Source organism: Thamnophis sirtalis, unplaced genomic scaffold (genome assembly GCF_051295495.1).
Source record: "Thamnophis sirtalis isolate CommonGarterSnake01/CBP01778 unplaced genomic scaffold, rThaSir2_p1.2 scaffold_7, whole genome shotgun sequence".
Taxonomy (NCBI): Eukaryota; Metazoa; Chordata; class Lepidosauria; order Squamata; family Natricidae; genus Thamnophis; species Thamnophis sirtalis.
In genome coordinates, this window is record NW_028261387.1 from 30,037,924 (window position 1) to 30,054,204 (window position 16,281).

General features: G+C 40.8%; 1 protein-coding gene across 3 annotated transcripts in view; it reads left to right on the forward strand.

Moving 5' to 3' along the window:
- The first annotated feature begins 2,839 nt into the window (after positions 1-2,839).
- The window catches only part of USP24 (ubiquitin specific peptidase 24), an 86,558-nt gene continuing 73,116 nt past the window's right edge, over positions 2,840-16,281 (forward strand). For 2 of the 3 annotated variants that reach the window (XM_087719621.1, XM_087719618.1), the window contains exons 1-2: positions 2,840-3,258; positions 15,863-16,031. In XM_087719621.1, the coding sequence (XP_087575747.1) occupies positions 2,932-3,258; positions 15,863-16,031 (496 nt within the window). In that variant the 5' untranslated portion in view covers positions 2,840-2,931. The remainder of the gene's footprint in view (positions 3,259-15,862; positions 16,032-16,281) is intronic. The other variant, XM_087719619.1, reaches the window with a different exon arrangement.

Consider the following 16,281-nt stretch of genomic DNA (forward strand, 5'->3'; position numbering starts at 1 on the left):
AAAAAAAAGGTTTAGAAATTTTATTGACTTTTACTTAGAACATGTCACAAAGGTGTAATGTTGTTGGAGGATTTTTGAAATAGCTAATGAACGCCATTATGTGGTTGTGTCTTTAAGTATAAATTATTTGAGGTAAAAGCACGTTCAAATAATTGTATCAGTAGTAAAGCTACTTGTTTTTACTAGCAGTGTCTGAAACACTATTCGTGTGTTTCTACTAGCAACATTCTTTCTCTAGCTGTACATTCCGCTGCACTACTTTCTGTCTCCCAACGGAGATACCCCTAACACTAGTCAAATGAGAATTGTGGTACATTGATAGTAAGATATACAAAGATTTTTGATTTAAAATGTATAATATAATATGAACTATAAGTAATGTCTGTGGAAGAAATGCATGAAAGTTGTTAACCAATCGACACATTTTCTACAAGATGTAATGAAGGATGATTCTTTTTTTGTGTTTTTGTTTAATTAAAATTAAAAAAAACTTTTTTTAAAAAAAAGGAAAAACAGGCATTATTTTGTGCAATTTTGATGATATCTGGCCTGGCTGCTAGGTAATCAGACAATATACCAAATTAAGATGAGCTTGTAGCAGTACAGAATTTGAGAGTACCTCTTTGAACTGTAGCTATGTCTTTCCAGCTTTCTGTTCCTGTAACATTTATACACCCAGAGGACTTTTGTGGGAAATATCCTCAGCATCCCAAGGATAGTATCATTTGGACCCAGTCAGTTGGAAACAGATGAGCAAAAATGACTGAGTTAATAGCTGGTAATATTATCCGGGATGACTTTGATCTGGTTATTTCTGAGGCGCTAAAACAAAACCATCACAAAATCATCCTAGGTAACATCACTACTTGTAGTCTGAACCCTTGCTTTTCTTTTTGATGAAAGCCTCCTGGGAGGTGAGAAGTGGTTAAGCTAAGGCAGTGGGATGAATACATACTTGAGCAAGTGGATATTGTCATCTGCCTTAAAGGAGGCAGTGATGGCTTCCTTTCTCAAGGAACTATTGCTTGACCCAAGAACACTAGATAATTGTCAACCTTCAAACTTCCATTTGAATTATAGGGGTGGGGGAGATTGCAGATTGCTTAACATCAATGTGAAACCAACGGGGATGTATATTTATCAACATAGAACTAGAGATCATAGTGCATAATTATAGAGCTCTTGAGTCCACTATTGTCATTTTAGATCCAAATGTGACCCGTGCTGAAATATATTGGTAACTATTGCTACTCAGATATATTCCTAAGCACCCATAAGGCAAACAATAATACCTCTTTTTTATCAGGATTTATAGCAATGTTATAGCCTTGTTCAAGGAAATGCATATTGTTTTGAGATAAAAATCCTGATCCAGGAAGCAGTACTAAAAATGCTTAAATAAATAAAACTTTGTTATCTCTAAAGCGGGATGTTAGGAATAATATGCTAGCAGAGAACAGAAATCAACAATATTTTTTCTTATTTTTATGGTGTAAACTGCCTAAAATCATCAGGGAGTTAAGTTCCTTTAACTTTAGTAAATAGAACAGAATAGAATTCTTTATTCACCAAAAGTGATTGGACACACAAGGAATTTGTCTTGGTGCATATGTTCTCAGCGTACATAAAAGAAAAGATACATTCATCAAGAATCATAAGGTACAACACTTAATGATAGTTATAGGGTACAAATGTGTAATCAAATCATATTAGAAAACAATCAATATACATCGTAAGGATACAAGCACAAAGTTACAGTCATAAGTGGGAGGAAATGGGTGATAGGAACAATGAGAAGATTAATAGTAGTGCAGACTTAGTGAATAATTTGACAGTATTGAGGGAATTATGTTTAGTAGAGTGAAGGCATTTGGAGAAAAACTCTTCTTGTGTCTAGCGTGCAGTGCTCCAGAGCGTTTTGAAGATGGGAGTTGAAACAGTTTATGTCTAGGATGCGAGGGGTCTGTAAATATTTTCACATCCCTCTTTCTGACTCCCGCAGAATACAGGTGCTCAATGGAATGCATGTTGGCAGTAACTGTTTTTTCTGCAACTCTGAAGTCTGTGTCTGTCTTGTTGGGTTGCAGAACCAAAACAGAGAGTTATAGAGATGCAGATGACAGACTCAATAATTCCCCTGTAGAACTGTATGAAAGGAAATTGAACAGCTCATTCCAATCTTTTCAACCTATCCTTCTGATTTCAGTTCCAAATTTTATTTTAATTATTTATTATTTCATTCGATTTGTCACCACCCAACTCTGAACCGACCCTAGCTCTTCAATCTTGCTAATACTCTCCGCTCAAAATACTGAGCCCAACAGATTTATTCCCAAGTAAGTTTGGTGTAGCAGTTCAATTTTATTTTATTTTTTTGATAATTAAATTCGCCGATTCAAAGGACTTTCCATAGGAACGCTGCATCATCTAAACGCTAGTATTTAAGGGAAAGGGGGGGGGAATCACCAGTAAATATGAATCTCTTCTCCGAGGACAGACGAGTCGTCGCATTAACGGTATGCGTGCAGCCATCCTGTCTTGTTAATAAGGCTTTCTTATTCTCTCTTTAAACCTCTCGTAGTGCAAGAATCTTAAATGTACCTAAACCCTATTTGTAACATTCCATCCCTGGCCACCCCGGCGGTTCCCATGGCAACGAAATTCCTTTCCGACACCTCTCGCTACGTTCCATTCAAATTCAGGCCACAGCTCAGCCTCCCTCCTCACGTGACCAGCCTCCCGGCTTCAGTCGCCGCTTCCGGGTGGGTGTGGGCCTTACTCTCGTCCGGCCCCGAGGCTTTGAAAGCGAAGTGGGGGGAGGAGGGAGGAGGAAAGGAGGAGGTTCCCCTCAACATGGCGGCGTGCAGAGCGGGTGGCGGCAACGGTAACGCGACCGGGAATAGCGCTTGAACCCGAGCTGAAAGAGACGCCATGGAAAGCGAGGAAGAGCAGCACACGACTACGCTGCTTTGCATGGGGTTTTCGGATGCAGCTGCCATCCGAAGGGCCCTCCGCTTGGCCAAGAACGACATCAACGAGGCCGTGGCGCTGCTCACCAACGAGCGGCCCGGTCTGCACTATGAGCCCATGGACGGCGGCGGAGGCGAGATCAGCGGACCGGGAGGCCCTCAGCAAAGCGGCGGTTCGCGCGGCGGAGGGGACGGCGACAGCAGCGGCGGTGGTGGTGGTGGGGACGGCGGGGGCGGCACCACCGGCTTCGACCCACCCCCAGCCTACCATGAGGTGGTGGAAAACGAAGTAAGGAGGGGTCGCTGAGGTTGGGGGGCAAACGGGGAGCGAGCCCGAGACTCGGTGGGATCTGTTCCGGAACAATTCGGTGACAGGCGTCAAGGCACGGCCCTCCCGCCGCGGTTCCTTGTGCGAGACAGCGGCAGCTCCGCTTTTTCCGTTTTCTCTATCTCGCAGGGCTGGAAGGCTGGCAACGAGGCGCGCGCGCGGGAGCGCGCACACACACACCACACACCACACACACACACACAGAGAGAGACAGAGACAGAGACAGAGAGAGAGCATTGCTCGGGAATCCCTGCTTGAGAGCCCTCGGGTTTTCAATTAGAATAGAGTCGGAAGGGACCTTGGAGGTCTTCTAGTCCAACCTCAACTTAACAGTAACAGAATTGGAAGGGACTTTGGAGGTCATCTAGTCCAACCCCCTGCTCAAGCAGGAGACCCTATAACCCATTTCAGACAGTCTTTTCTTAAAAACCTCTTTTTCTCCCTGGGGACTCCCCACTAGTCTCCCTCCCCCTGGCCATTCGTGGGATTTTAAAAGATTCCAATTTTGGGATCTTTTTGAATACCACACATGGGCGGGAGTGGGGGGGGGGGAGCTCCTTTTCCGAATTCCTGCCTTCACGATTCCCTCACTCGCAACTAAGCGGTCTGTCAAGAGGACTAAATGAAGTATTAAACGGTTTGCTTGATTGCTGGTCTTGTGCATGTTGTTGTCCTTGTTTGGCACTGAAGCCTTTGTAGCCTCAAGCCTAGGAAAAGAGGCTTCCGTGCAAAGTCCTGTTTGGCTGTAATAGTGAAAGTTGATGAGTTGTGATTTCTCTTTGTCACTCGGTCTGTGCAGACTGAGATGTAGATTTGTGTTTGTTTTTAAATAAAAAAAGTTGCTGATATTGTATGTTGCTTTTCTTTGCTGTTGTTTAACAAAGGCACTTTCCTCCAATCCTACACCTGTTAGTAATTTCAATGGCTTTGTTTTGATGCTGTACTAATAACTTTTATTATACTGTCCTGTTTTTTTAAAATTGCTGGATCTTTGTTTTATAATTGGGGCAGAAGGAATTGTGGGCGCACATGGTACTGGGCTCATAAAAAAACCAAGCTGAATTATTCTGGTCTGTGAGAAAAATATTATGGCACCTGTAATTGTAGGTCTATATTAATACCAGCAAAACTGCCAAAATGACTTTGATATGTCTCATATTTCTGTCTGAAAGAATCACGGGTGGTACAAAAATATGGATATGAGGAAGAAACCTGAAGGTGCTCATATTAAGTTAAATGTGACCAAGAAATATGTTTAGATGAGATAATAAATTTGTGAATTTAATAAATGCTATAAATACCTAGAATCTTAGAACAGCAAAAACAAAAATGTTCTATTTGGCCTCATGTCATATTTCTCTTTTCATTCTTTTTTTGCCTAACTATAATTATTGGAATTTTTGTTTAGAAAAAGCCAGATTTATCTCATGTTTTCAGAAATATATGGTCAATCATTACTGCTTTGTCCTAAGGGTAGTATATATCATCTGATGCCTTCAGGATTTACTAACCTACTGTTTCATTTAGTTTACAATCTCTATCTTTTCAATGACTCATCATCCAAAAAATACCACTTGGTTGTCTTGGGCATTATTTTATCCTAAAAAGTTCTAATGGATTTTTACATTACAGTTGCAAATCATTACGATCATTAAGTGATTGTCTCACTTATCAGCCTCCACCTCTGCTCTCCCCAGTATGGCAAAGCACAGGATGCCCAAGTCCTGCAGCAACTGAGCAGGGTGTGATGGGGCGAGATGGGGGGCTCTGCATTGTACTTGTAATCAGTTGTAATGGCAAATTACTGTGGGGTGCTGCTGTGACTGTAAATTTGAAGCCAAGTTGCAAGTAGCTCTTGGGATTTCTCCGTTGTAACTTTGGCCACTAAGCAACTGGTTGTAAGTCAAAGACTACCTGTAGTCTTCCCCCACAAACAGTGGAACATAAAATAGTGTGTTTTTTTTTAATCAGGGCAGCCTGGTCTACCCAAATATGGGACAGAGCATGCTGCTTCTGCTTTCACCTTTCAGCCCCAATCCAGGAGCCTTCGCAGGCAATTGCTTTCACGACAAACTATTGTTGTGTTAAATTTTATTTTTACCGACAAAGAATCTATACTAGTCTTCCTTTATTTCTTTGGGTTTTTTTGTTTTTTTTTTGGTAAAAATAAAATTTAACATAAAATAATAAGGTGCCATCAATTTGGACTTAAACCATGGGGTACTATGGACAGTTTTCACCATTTCCCCAACAATAATCTGAAGTTCTTCCAGAAATATTCCGGATCCCATCTATCCCTTTTCTTTGTGATTTTCTCTGCCACTTTCATGTCTTTCCAAGCATACTAATTTCCTTCATAATTTATTCTAGAGTATGTGCATAAAATATGTGAGTTTTTCTTCACCTCAAGGAAGGACCCAGCCTGTTTCATTTAGAACAATTCACTGCTGTTCTTTTAGATCATGATGCTCTGAGGAACTGTCCAAATCCATAGTTTAAAGTTATCTTTTCTTTTTCTCACTTTAACTGAGTGACTGGCTTTCACGGCCATACATTACTGCTTCCCATATGTACTTAGTTTGTCATCATGATTTGGTATTATTAATAAATGTGATTTATAAACAAGTTGCCAATGGAAAAATAATTGCTTAACTGTTTTGTTCTCTGTTGTCATAGTAGCATCCTTAAGCTTGATGATCTTGTTTAAGGTTATAATTACCTTATTCTAAAATTTGTTCCCTGTTGCTCATCTATCACATTGTTTGCCTTTAGCTGCTCTTGAATGCAAGAAAACAGAACTGTCTGCCACTTTCATCTCTGTAGTCAACTGTGAGCTGTTAGTTAACATTACCTTTTTTTGTTTCAATGTGTATTATCACAGGTTTTTCACTATCCATTTTTGTTATAATGATTTCTTTTAAGTCATCTTTACTCTGATGTAAAAAAAATAGTATCCGCATGACACAATTTTGATTCCAGCTGTTCTCTCTTGCAACCCCACCTTTCTTATAAAAGATACATGCTATGCAAATTTATTAAAATGTATTTGCAGTTAATACAGATTCTTCTTATTTTGAATTACTCTGTTCCTTCAAACACCTTATAGTACAGTAGCTTCTTTATTATAAATTGTTTCTCAGAAAAACAGGTGTCTTGTTATACCTGTTAACTTTAATCTATCTACCTAAACCCTATCCTGATCTTCTAACTGGACAAAATGGTATATCATAGGACAACAATTTTTGAACCAAGGTACCTCAAATGGGCCTATTTACAGAATGAATCCAAAATCTGGGACCCTGTAGAATTCAGATTTGGCAAATGTTATGAAACATTTGAAATATGAAATATTATCATAGAACATGTCCTGTGATTTATCCTGATTTTTGACTGATAGTCCATTACAAGGAAAATACATAGCTGAATATTTCCCTGAATTTTTAAGAACTTTTCCAGTGAAAGTAATGTATTAGAATTTCTGCCATTTTTGAAGCATTGAGGAATATGGTAAGGAAATTCTCTGGAACAATGATCCAACAGGTTATGGATTTAGTATATTCTATATCAGGGATGTCAAACTCATTTTGATTGAAGGCCGCATCATGGTTGTGTTTGATCTCATTGGGCGGGGTGGGCATGGCCAGCTCGAACATCACATGGTGGCTCCTGTGGTGGCCCAAGCACTCTGCCAGCGAAAACGGTCTCTTGAGCTCTGTTTTCAGTTGTGACAACCTCCTGCAACCCTCTTCCAGCAAAAACAGAGTTTGCAAGGGCCGCACCTGGCCATTTTCACTAGCAGAGGCACCATGGACTGGTCCTTCGCTGTTTCTAGGGCAGCTCTTGGGCCAGATCTAAACACCCCTTGGGCCAGATCCAGCCCACAGGCCTTCAGTTTGACACCCCTGTACTATATTCCGAGGTGGCGCAGTGGTTAGGGTGCAGTACTGCAGGCCACTTCAGCTGACTGTTATCTGCAGTTCAGCGGTTCTAATCTCACCGGCTCAAGGTTGACTCAGCCTTCCATCCTTCCAAGGTGGGTGAAATGAGGACCCAGACTGTGTGGGTGATATGCTGACTCTGTAAACCGCTTAGAGAGGGCTGAAAGCCCTATGAAGCGGTATATAAGTCTAACTGCTATTGCTATTCTCCATGACAAAAGGCATTGTTCTAGTCCAGGGGTGTCAAACTCAAGGCCTGCGGGCCGGATGCGTCAGGGACTGGCCATGGTCACCCCTGGTTTAGCGAAAGGGAAAAAAGTCATGATATGTCACTTGCCGATGACATGACGATGCAAATTTGACACCCCGGTAAAAGCAGGGTAAATATCTTATATGTTTTTGCTGCTTCCATCATCTATCTTTTGTATAACTCTCCCCTCAATATAAATATATATGCTTATCTTTTTTTCCATTTCCAGGCCATGCTGTCTTGTTCCTTTTTATTGAGACAAAGTTGTTAGCCCTTTGACTATTTTTTTCTGTTACTTTAAGCAGATCAATCAGGATTGTCCATGTGTCTTATCCTTTTCAATGTTTCAGATGGTCTATTGTGTCATATCTTACATTCCAGTGAGTTTCTAAATATACAATGTTGCAAGAAATTTTGTGAACTTTTGTGAATTTTGTATAACTTGCAATTGAGTGAGATCTAAGCTTTTTACTAACAGACAAAGAGATACTGGTTAAATAAACAACACACAAAACTATGTTTATTGACCACATTGAGTCAACATTATCTACTGCCTTTATTAGAAAATTATAAATTTAGTAATTGTAGAATTGTTTTAACTCATGGTAGTCTTTGGCTGTCTTGCATATACTGCCTGGATGGCAATTGTGATTGCCAGAATTGCCATCATAATTCGATGCAATCACATGACGTTGCACCTTTCAACTGCGTTCTTAGTGATGCCGTTCTTGGTCCCAATTGCCATTATTAAATGAAGACTATTTGTAATAAGTTCCAATCATAAAATCACATCAATAAAACGTGCTGAATCTCCTAGCCCAAACGCCTGGGGAACAAGCCAGGCTTCAGAGCTTTATGAAAGACCAACAGAGACAGAGCCATCCAGATCTCTGGGTGACTTCTGTTCTGCAATACAGCCACTGTAACAGAGAAGGCGTGGCTCCTAGATCCAATAAAATGATGTCATTTATGGAGGGGACCTGGAACATACCCTCTCTGCTAGATCTGGTGAATGAGCAAAAACAATGGGAGAAAGGTGGTTCTCTCAAGTTGCCTGGACTTATGCCATGTAGGGTTTATAGGTAACAATCAGCAAATTAATTAGTAGTAGGAAGTACTACTAGGAAGCCAGTGCAGCTCATGGAGGAGCAGTGTTATATGAATGTTTGTTGTTGCCCAAGACTCATAACTTTTGCCTTGTTTCATTTCATTTATTTGCTAACATGGTAGCTTGTTCTGAAATACATATGGATATTTTGCTCTTTGAAATTTTGTAGTGTGTGTGTGTGTGCAAGATATATATGTATGTATGTATGTATGTATTTAGTGTCACAACCCCTGGTATGCCCAAATACAAGATGCGCGCGCGCGCGCACACACACACACACACACACACACACACACATATATATATATAATCCATTCCACATAGCTCCCTAGTTCACTGCTCCATACTGAACACTGCTCGCACCTGGAAGTGTGCTGTTTTATTTGATTGTAGCTCCCCATTGGCTCTTTCCTGTTATGTAATCAGTTGGTTCAAATGTTGTCCCTGTTGTGATGTCCAAGTGTAGCGTCCATGTCACTTGAAGCAGATATAAGTAACAAAAGAATTTTCTTTGCAAAATTCTGTTACCTACATCCTGTATGATTTGGTTTGCCTAGTGTAATTTTTCCAGAAATTTTAATTCCTCCATTCTAATCACCTATTACATGTTACAAATATTAGATGTATCTCTTCTTGTAATTTGTCATAGAATGTTTAAATATCTCCATCATTACATATATTTAGCAAGGTTAGTTTTGAATGCCATTGCTAATCCATTTCTTCATATGGTCAGACCCTGAGTAGTGTCATGTAATCATCTGACCCCACCAAAGTTTATTTGTTCCTAAAATATAAACTCCTTAATTTCTATTTGTTAGGTTCAAGTCTTGAGTATGAGAAGCATTGGTCAATACTTCCCTGTTCTGACCCCCCTCTTCGCTCGTTCACAAACGACAGCCAGACAGAACTTCAAAGGAAATATCTTTATCAGTCTTGACTCAAGCTGGCTGCGAGCCCAAAATAAACATAGATAAAGTCTCTGGCAAAAAGTTACACAGCAAATGCAAAAACAAAACTCTTACAGCAAACCAGGTTTACAGAAAGCAAATCACTTATCCAAGTGCCTCTTTGAATCATGAACACTAACTCGAACAGGAACAGAACTAAACTAAACTCACGAACAAACGAACGACAAACGTTGACTTCTGCCACTAAGGCGTGGCACCATCAGTCTTTTATCTGCAGGAGAAGACCCTAACAAGCAACAGCTGCTCATTATCCTGCATCCCGAAACAACTCACAGGTTTCTGCTGAGTCACAACACTATCCCCCACTGCAGGGCCCTTTCCCCGGGTCTGACGGTCTGGATGCGGTCGGAATGGATAGTCCATAAGAGGGCCCGCACTCATCTCCTGTGTTTCCTCCTTTGTGATTCCCAAATACCTGCAGAAACATTCCCCTTGATCCAATGCTCCCCAGGTATCCGGTGGCCATCACGTTTCCTCCCGCCCTGCGCGGTTTCACCCCATCCAGGGTCCTCCACTCTCTCCAAGGCCAACCCACCAGCCCCCGTACTGAGAATCTGGCAGCAGCTCTAACAGCTCCGGCCGAGCCCTAACACCCTGTCCAGAGTCCTCCACCTCCTCCAAGGCCAACTCATAAGACCCCTCACCGTCGGAGTCTGGCGGCAGCTCCACCAACTCCTGCCGGGCCACCACACTATCCCCCACCGCAGGGCCTATCCCCTGGTTCCGACGCTCAGAATGCGGCCCAAAAGGGTTGGTGACGGCCTCCATGGAACACAGTCCCAGACACTGGTACCCCGCTGGGATCCTAGAAATGAAGTCCTGTGCTTCAGGGACTGGGGTCGGCAAGGGCTGGAATCTTGGCGAAGCCCTCCTCGCAGACCTGGCCCTTGGCACTGGACACATGACTCCATGCACCTCCGCAGGTCATTTCTTAAACGGGGCCACTAGAACTGACGGAATGCCAGGCGCAATGTCCGGAAAAACCCCCAATGTCTCGCTGCAGAAGCGCCATGAACCTGAGAGAGCACCCGTCTACGGATGTGCCCTGCGGGAACATAGAGCCAGCCCTGATACTTCAAAAGATCCCCTTCCAAAGTCCACGGGGAAGCCGGCCCTACTTTTGCCTTTCGTCGCTCCATCCATTCGTCACCCCGCTGCACATCCCGTATCAGAGACTGTATGCTCACGGGATGATAAATGGCAGCGCAGGATGCAACAGGTAGAATAGTCCGAGGTGGAAGCGAGTCCGCAGGGTCAGAGTTCTCCAATTTCCTAAGCAGGGCATCCGCCCTGGGATTCCACACCCCATGAATGCACACTACATTGTGCGAATGGGGTATCACAGCCGCACAAACGTGCCGGTTGTCTGACACGATAGTTCGTTGCTGAGGGGCCCTTCTATTCTTCTTGGGGCAACTCCCCGCCAGGTGTCCAAGATCCCCACAGTAGAAGCACAATCCCTCAGCACGTCGTCTGTCCATCTCTGTACGTGACACTCGAGGTCTGACAGCACCCAACTCCATGGGCTCCTCCCAGTCCACTGCAGTCTCTTGATAAACTGGCATGCTGGTGGTCTCCTGGAATGCACGGTGAGGCCTTCGCCTCTGCAGCCGGGCGTCTATCCGGAGGCACAAGTGGACCAACGCGTCGAACGTCGGTGGCCTGTCCACCCTTGCCAGTTCATCTTGCAAGGCATCTGACAATCCATCTTGGAAAGTGTCCATCAGAGCTGGTTCATTCCACGTTGAATCCTGGCTACACAGCCTGAATTCACTGACATAGTCTTGCAATGAACCACTCCCCTGCTGCAGTGACTTCAGACGTCTAGTTGATGTTTCCCCCTTAATGGGATCCTCAAACATACGTTTAAAGTATTGACAAAAACCCTGGAAGTCATCCAACAAAGGGCTCGGCTGAGTTAACAAGGGGGTAGCCCAACGGGCAGCTGTGCCTGAGAGCAAACTAATAATAAATCCCACCTTCGTCCGGTCAGTGGGAAAGTCCTCTGCTCTCAAACTCAGGAACAGCTGACATTGTCCCAGAAATGCAGCAAACATGCCCTGATTCCCATCAAATTTATCTGGCATGCTACTGGGCACTTCCTCCTTGGCTGGGGGGGGGGGGGGTTGCAGCTCTCTGCAGCTGAGCAATTTGGTCAGCCAATACGGCTATTTGCTGGCTCAGTCTGGCATTTTCAGCGTAAAGCTGCTCCATATTTTTATGAATGGAGGTTTGTCGGGGCAGAAGTCAAACTAACAAGCAACAGCTGCTCATTATCCTGCATCCTGAAACAATTCACAGGTTTCTGCTGAGTCACAACACTTCCCATATTCCACCTTGTTAGGAGCCTTGTAAAATGAGGCCTCTTTTATCTGTACTGACACCATCAATGAGATTCTTGCTTGTGATTTTGGTCTGACCATATTGTCACTTCTAATTAATACTTTTACTCATTATTTCACTTTCATTCACCACATCACTCTTGCAGTATTTTTCACTACTGTCACTACTTTTACAAGTAAAACAAGCAAGAGTTTAGATTTTTGCTTCATCCTAAGATATTCTATCTTTATCTGTGCTTCTCACATTGCCCTGTGGGTACTTTTGTAGGCAATTCTCTAATTGCAATGTGTTCTTCCTCGCTACTGGACTGCAATATGAATATTGCATTACTTAATACTCACTGTCATTTCCTTGTTATGTTTTCCTAGTTTCCTGCTCTATACTTCTTGATATTTAGAAACAGGAACCATTAGCAAAAAGTACAAAGGCTATAAATGATACGGTGACCTGGCACTGGGAAAGGAAACCTATGACTAGCAGTCACAGGTTTTGAAACCTGTCCGAGTACACAGTGATTTAAAATAGCCTGTTCAGTGAGTAGCCACTGTGCAATGAGTCCCATTTTGTTATGTCTTTTTCAAATACTTGAGGTTTTGTTTGAGCTTTATTACCTATTGTTAAACCCATATTTGGCACTACTTTGTACAAGTAGTCCTCAACTTAAAACCACACATCTGGGACTAGAATTTCTGTTGCTGAGCAAAGCAGTTGTAAAGTGAGTTACACCCAATGTTATAACCTTTTTTGCCATGGTTAAGTATATCATTGGAGTTGTTAAGTGAATCACATGGTTCTTAAGTGAATCTGGCCTCCCCCATTGACTTTACTTGCTTGAAATCAACTGGCAAAGTAGCAAATATTGTCAAATTCATCATTAGCAACAACAACAGCAACAACAATAATAATAATAATTTCCCCTTGTGACTTCTAACAAGAAGTTTGAATATCCAGTTCTGTTCTTTTATTGAGCAGAAGTAAAAATAAATAAAGGAATTGTATTTTGGAGAAGCAGATCTATTGAATTCCAGTAGAAAAAAAGTTTGTTATTTAAATATTTTGAAAATAATTTGGTAGAGAAACTATAGATGTAGTCCTCAACTTACAATCACAGCTGAGCCCAACATTTCTGTTGTTAAGTGAGACATTTGTTAAGTAAATTTTGCCCATTTTACGACCTTTCTTGCCACAATTGTCAAGTGAATCACCGTGATTGTTAAGTTAGTAACATGGTTGTTAAATAGGTCTGGCTTCCCTATTGACTTTGCTTGTCAGAAGTTGACAAAAGGCAATCACATGACCTTGGAACACTAATTGTCATAAATATGAGTCAGTTACAAAGAATCTGATTTTGATCACGTTACCATGGGGATGCTGCAAAAGTTTCTCCAAAAGTGGGAGAAACATCCTAAATTGCTTTTTTCAGTGGCCATTGTAACTTTAAACAGTCACTAAATAAGTTGTGGACTATCTCTAGTGAATTAGTTGGACGGCAGAAAAAAGAAGTGGAAAAAATATGCACTTTCCATAGGCTACATTAGTCGAAAACAAATTTAGGAAGTTTTCTTTTTGTAACAAATTATTGCTTATCCTTGATGTCTACAATTCCTATGGCTGCACCAGGGGTGGGTTCCGGCAGGCACTACTGCCGGTTCACTTGTGTGCACGCTATGCACATAGGCGTGCTTGATGCACACTGCACACGCATGTGCAGTGCTATTAAAATTGTTCTGTGCATGTGCAGAACTGAAAAACAAGATGTCGGTGCCTATGGCGCCGCCCGGAGAACCAATTCAGGAGCATGGCAGGCCTGGGTCGCTGCCGGTTCCAGTGACTCAAGCTGCCAAATCACTACCGGTTTGGCTGAATAGGTCCGAACCGGTAGGAACCCACCACTGGGCTACACCTGATACAGAAATAGACATCCTTTATGTTATCAGAATGGAGAGTTTGCCTTTACTTTTCCAGTGTGGAATGTAAGGATCAATTTTATATTTGTAGCAGTTCCTAATTATAAATGCCTTTGGTATCTTTTGAGATTAGTAATAAGACTTGTGACTAGAAAACCCAGCCTGATGGTTTGGATTCCTCTGCTTCTTTACCCATCCATTGCTTTATATGTACCTTATGCCAAGCATTTTAACTTGAACTTCCAGCATGGATCAAGAGAGAGATATAGCCCAATGGGCATGGAGGGGCATTATATTAAACTGGGAGAAGGGAAAAGGGGTTTTGAGTTAGTCTTAGAGAAAATTTTCTCCACTTTTAACTTTGTGTTTTACATGAATGATTTATATATTGATTGATGTGCTGTAGCAGTAACTTTTTTACTACAGAACTTTAAATGCTTGCTAAAGGTTACATAATAGATGAGGTCAACCATTCTTTCAGTTCATTCTTTATTGAAAAAATTACACCAATTATTTACAATATATTTTAATTATAGATAACCTATGTACTTAATTTTCCAGCAAATAAAATTAAGAGTCTGATAGATATTGTATACTAAGTTTACTTAGACTGGATTTGTTTATTTCATTTGTGTCAACATGCAGCTACATTAAAGACACTTGCTTCTCGACAGAAATAATATATCTTGCTTCTTTCTACTTTAGTATCGCTTTCCTTTTCTGCTTGCTTTTTCTCCCAGCTAGAATAGTTAACTTGTACTTTTAGTAAAGAGTATCTATCAAAAGTTGTGTGAATGAACGGCTTATAGCATAATGGCATATATAGTATATATTATAGAAAGATACAGGTTTAACTCGCGGAAACCTTTAGGATATATTACAGTTTTGACGGGTTTAGCATCTGTAAAACCTCTGTCTTTAGCTATTTTGATTTTAACCAGAAGTGCCAGCCAGAACCCACCCCTGCCAGTAACATATATTTTAACATAAACCTTCATATGCCTTCCTTTTACTTTAGCACAGTAACATCACTTTTTTTGAAAATACAAGTATTTTCTTCCCATATTTCATCCTTTATCTATAAACAGATCCACACAGTCAAATGGCTGAGATTCAGACAACTGACTCATTATGATGATGTAGCATTCCGTGATCACAAGATTGCCATTCATGATTTTCATTGCTGACTTCCCACAGAGTCAACCTGGAAGCTGCCAAGAGGTTACAAACTGCAACCGTGTGATGTCACGCTTGATGACATTGCAAAATTCACTTAATGATGGCAACCAGAAATATCGGAACTGTCACCACTAAGCAGCACATCACATGACAGTATATTTTATGACCATGTCACTAAACAATGGAAATCCCAGTCCCAATTGCCCTTATTAATCAAGAGAAATTTATATCCCTTACAAGGCCATTATGGTAACTGCCTGATTATCTATCCTTACTTACAAGCAAAACTGGGATACAGTAAGAGAAATTGAATGATAGGGAAGGTGTTTGTGACTTCATGAAAAGAGTATCTCTGAAAAATCCTTTTTGCTTTTTATTTATCTATTTATTGGCAAAACGGTTTGACTGTACATTGGCTCCTGATTTGTTAAGCATGATCATCTGGTTTTATAAATTATCAGTAACAATTATTACTTTTATATGTGTTCTTTTTAAGTATTTTGTATTAATTGAATTAATGTTCCCCATATTCTCTTTAAGGTTTGGGGGGGTTTGCCTTTATAATTTTGAGGAATATATATGTATAGAAATTGTGTGTAATTTCTAACATATACGGATATAATTGTTTTTTGAAAAAAATATGGTTCAATTATACTGCAGTATGCACATATTAGATTCAATGACAGTTGTCACAATTTGGGGTGCATTTTCATTTTCTTGCTAGGTATAGAAATAGCAAGTAGACAGAGCAAGTGAATTCAGGTTACTGCTTCTAAAGAAAGTTTTGTATATCAATTTTTTCAGTACAGAGTTGGCAGGTTGCCTTTTGTATCTCCTGTTAGCTAGAACTCACATATAGCTTTTTTTCTCAGCAGAAGAATGATGAAAATGGGAACTGCTCTGGAGAAGGTGTTGAGTTTCCTACAACAAATCTTTATGAATTGGAGAGCAGAGTATTAACAGATCACTGGTCCATACCATATAAGCGGGAAGAGTCTCTTGGCAAATGTTTAATTGCATCAACATATCTAGTAAGACTAGGTAAGTTACCATTTTCTTTTTTAAAAAAATCTTTAAAGTATTTCATTTTCTACTAACATTAATAAAAATAATATTCAGTTGCTGTATTGCTGGTAAAAAATATAACTTTATCATTTTAAAATCATGGTTAATTTTCTTTCCTTTTTCCCTTTCCTTTTTTCTACTTTAGGATAGTTTAATTCTTGTTAAATTTTCTCTTTTTTCCCTTTTACTAAAATTTCTCTAACACACAATTACCGTTTGTGTGTGT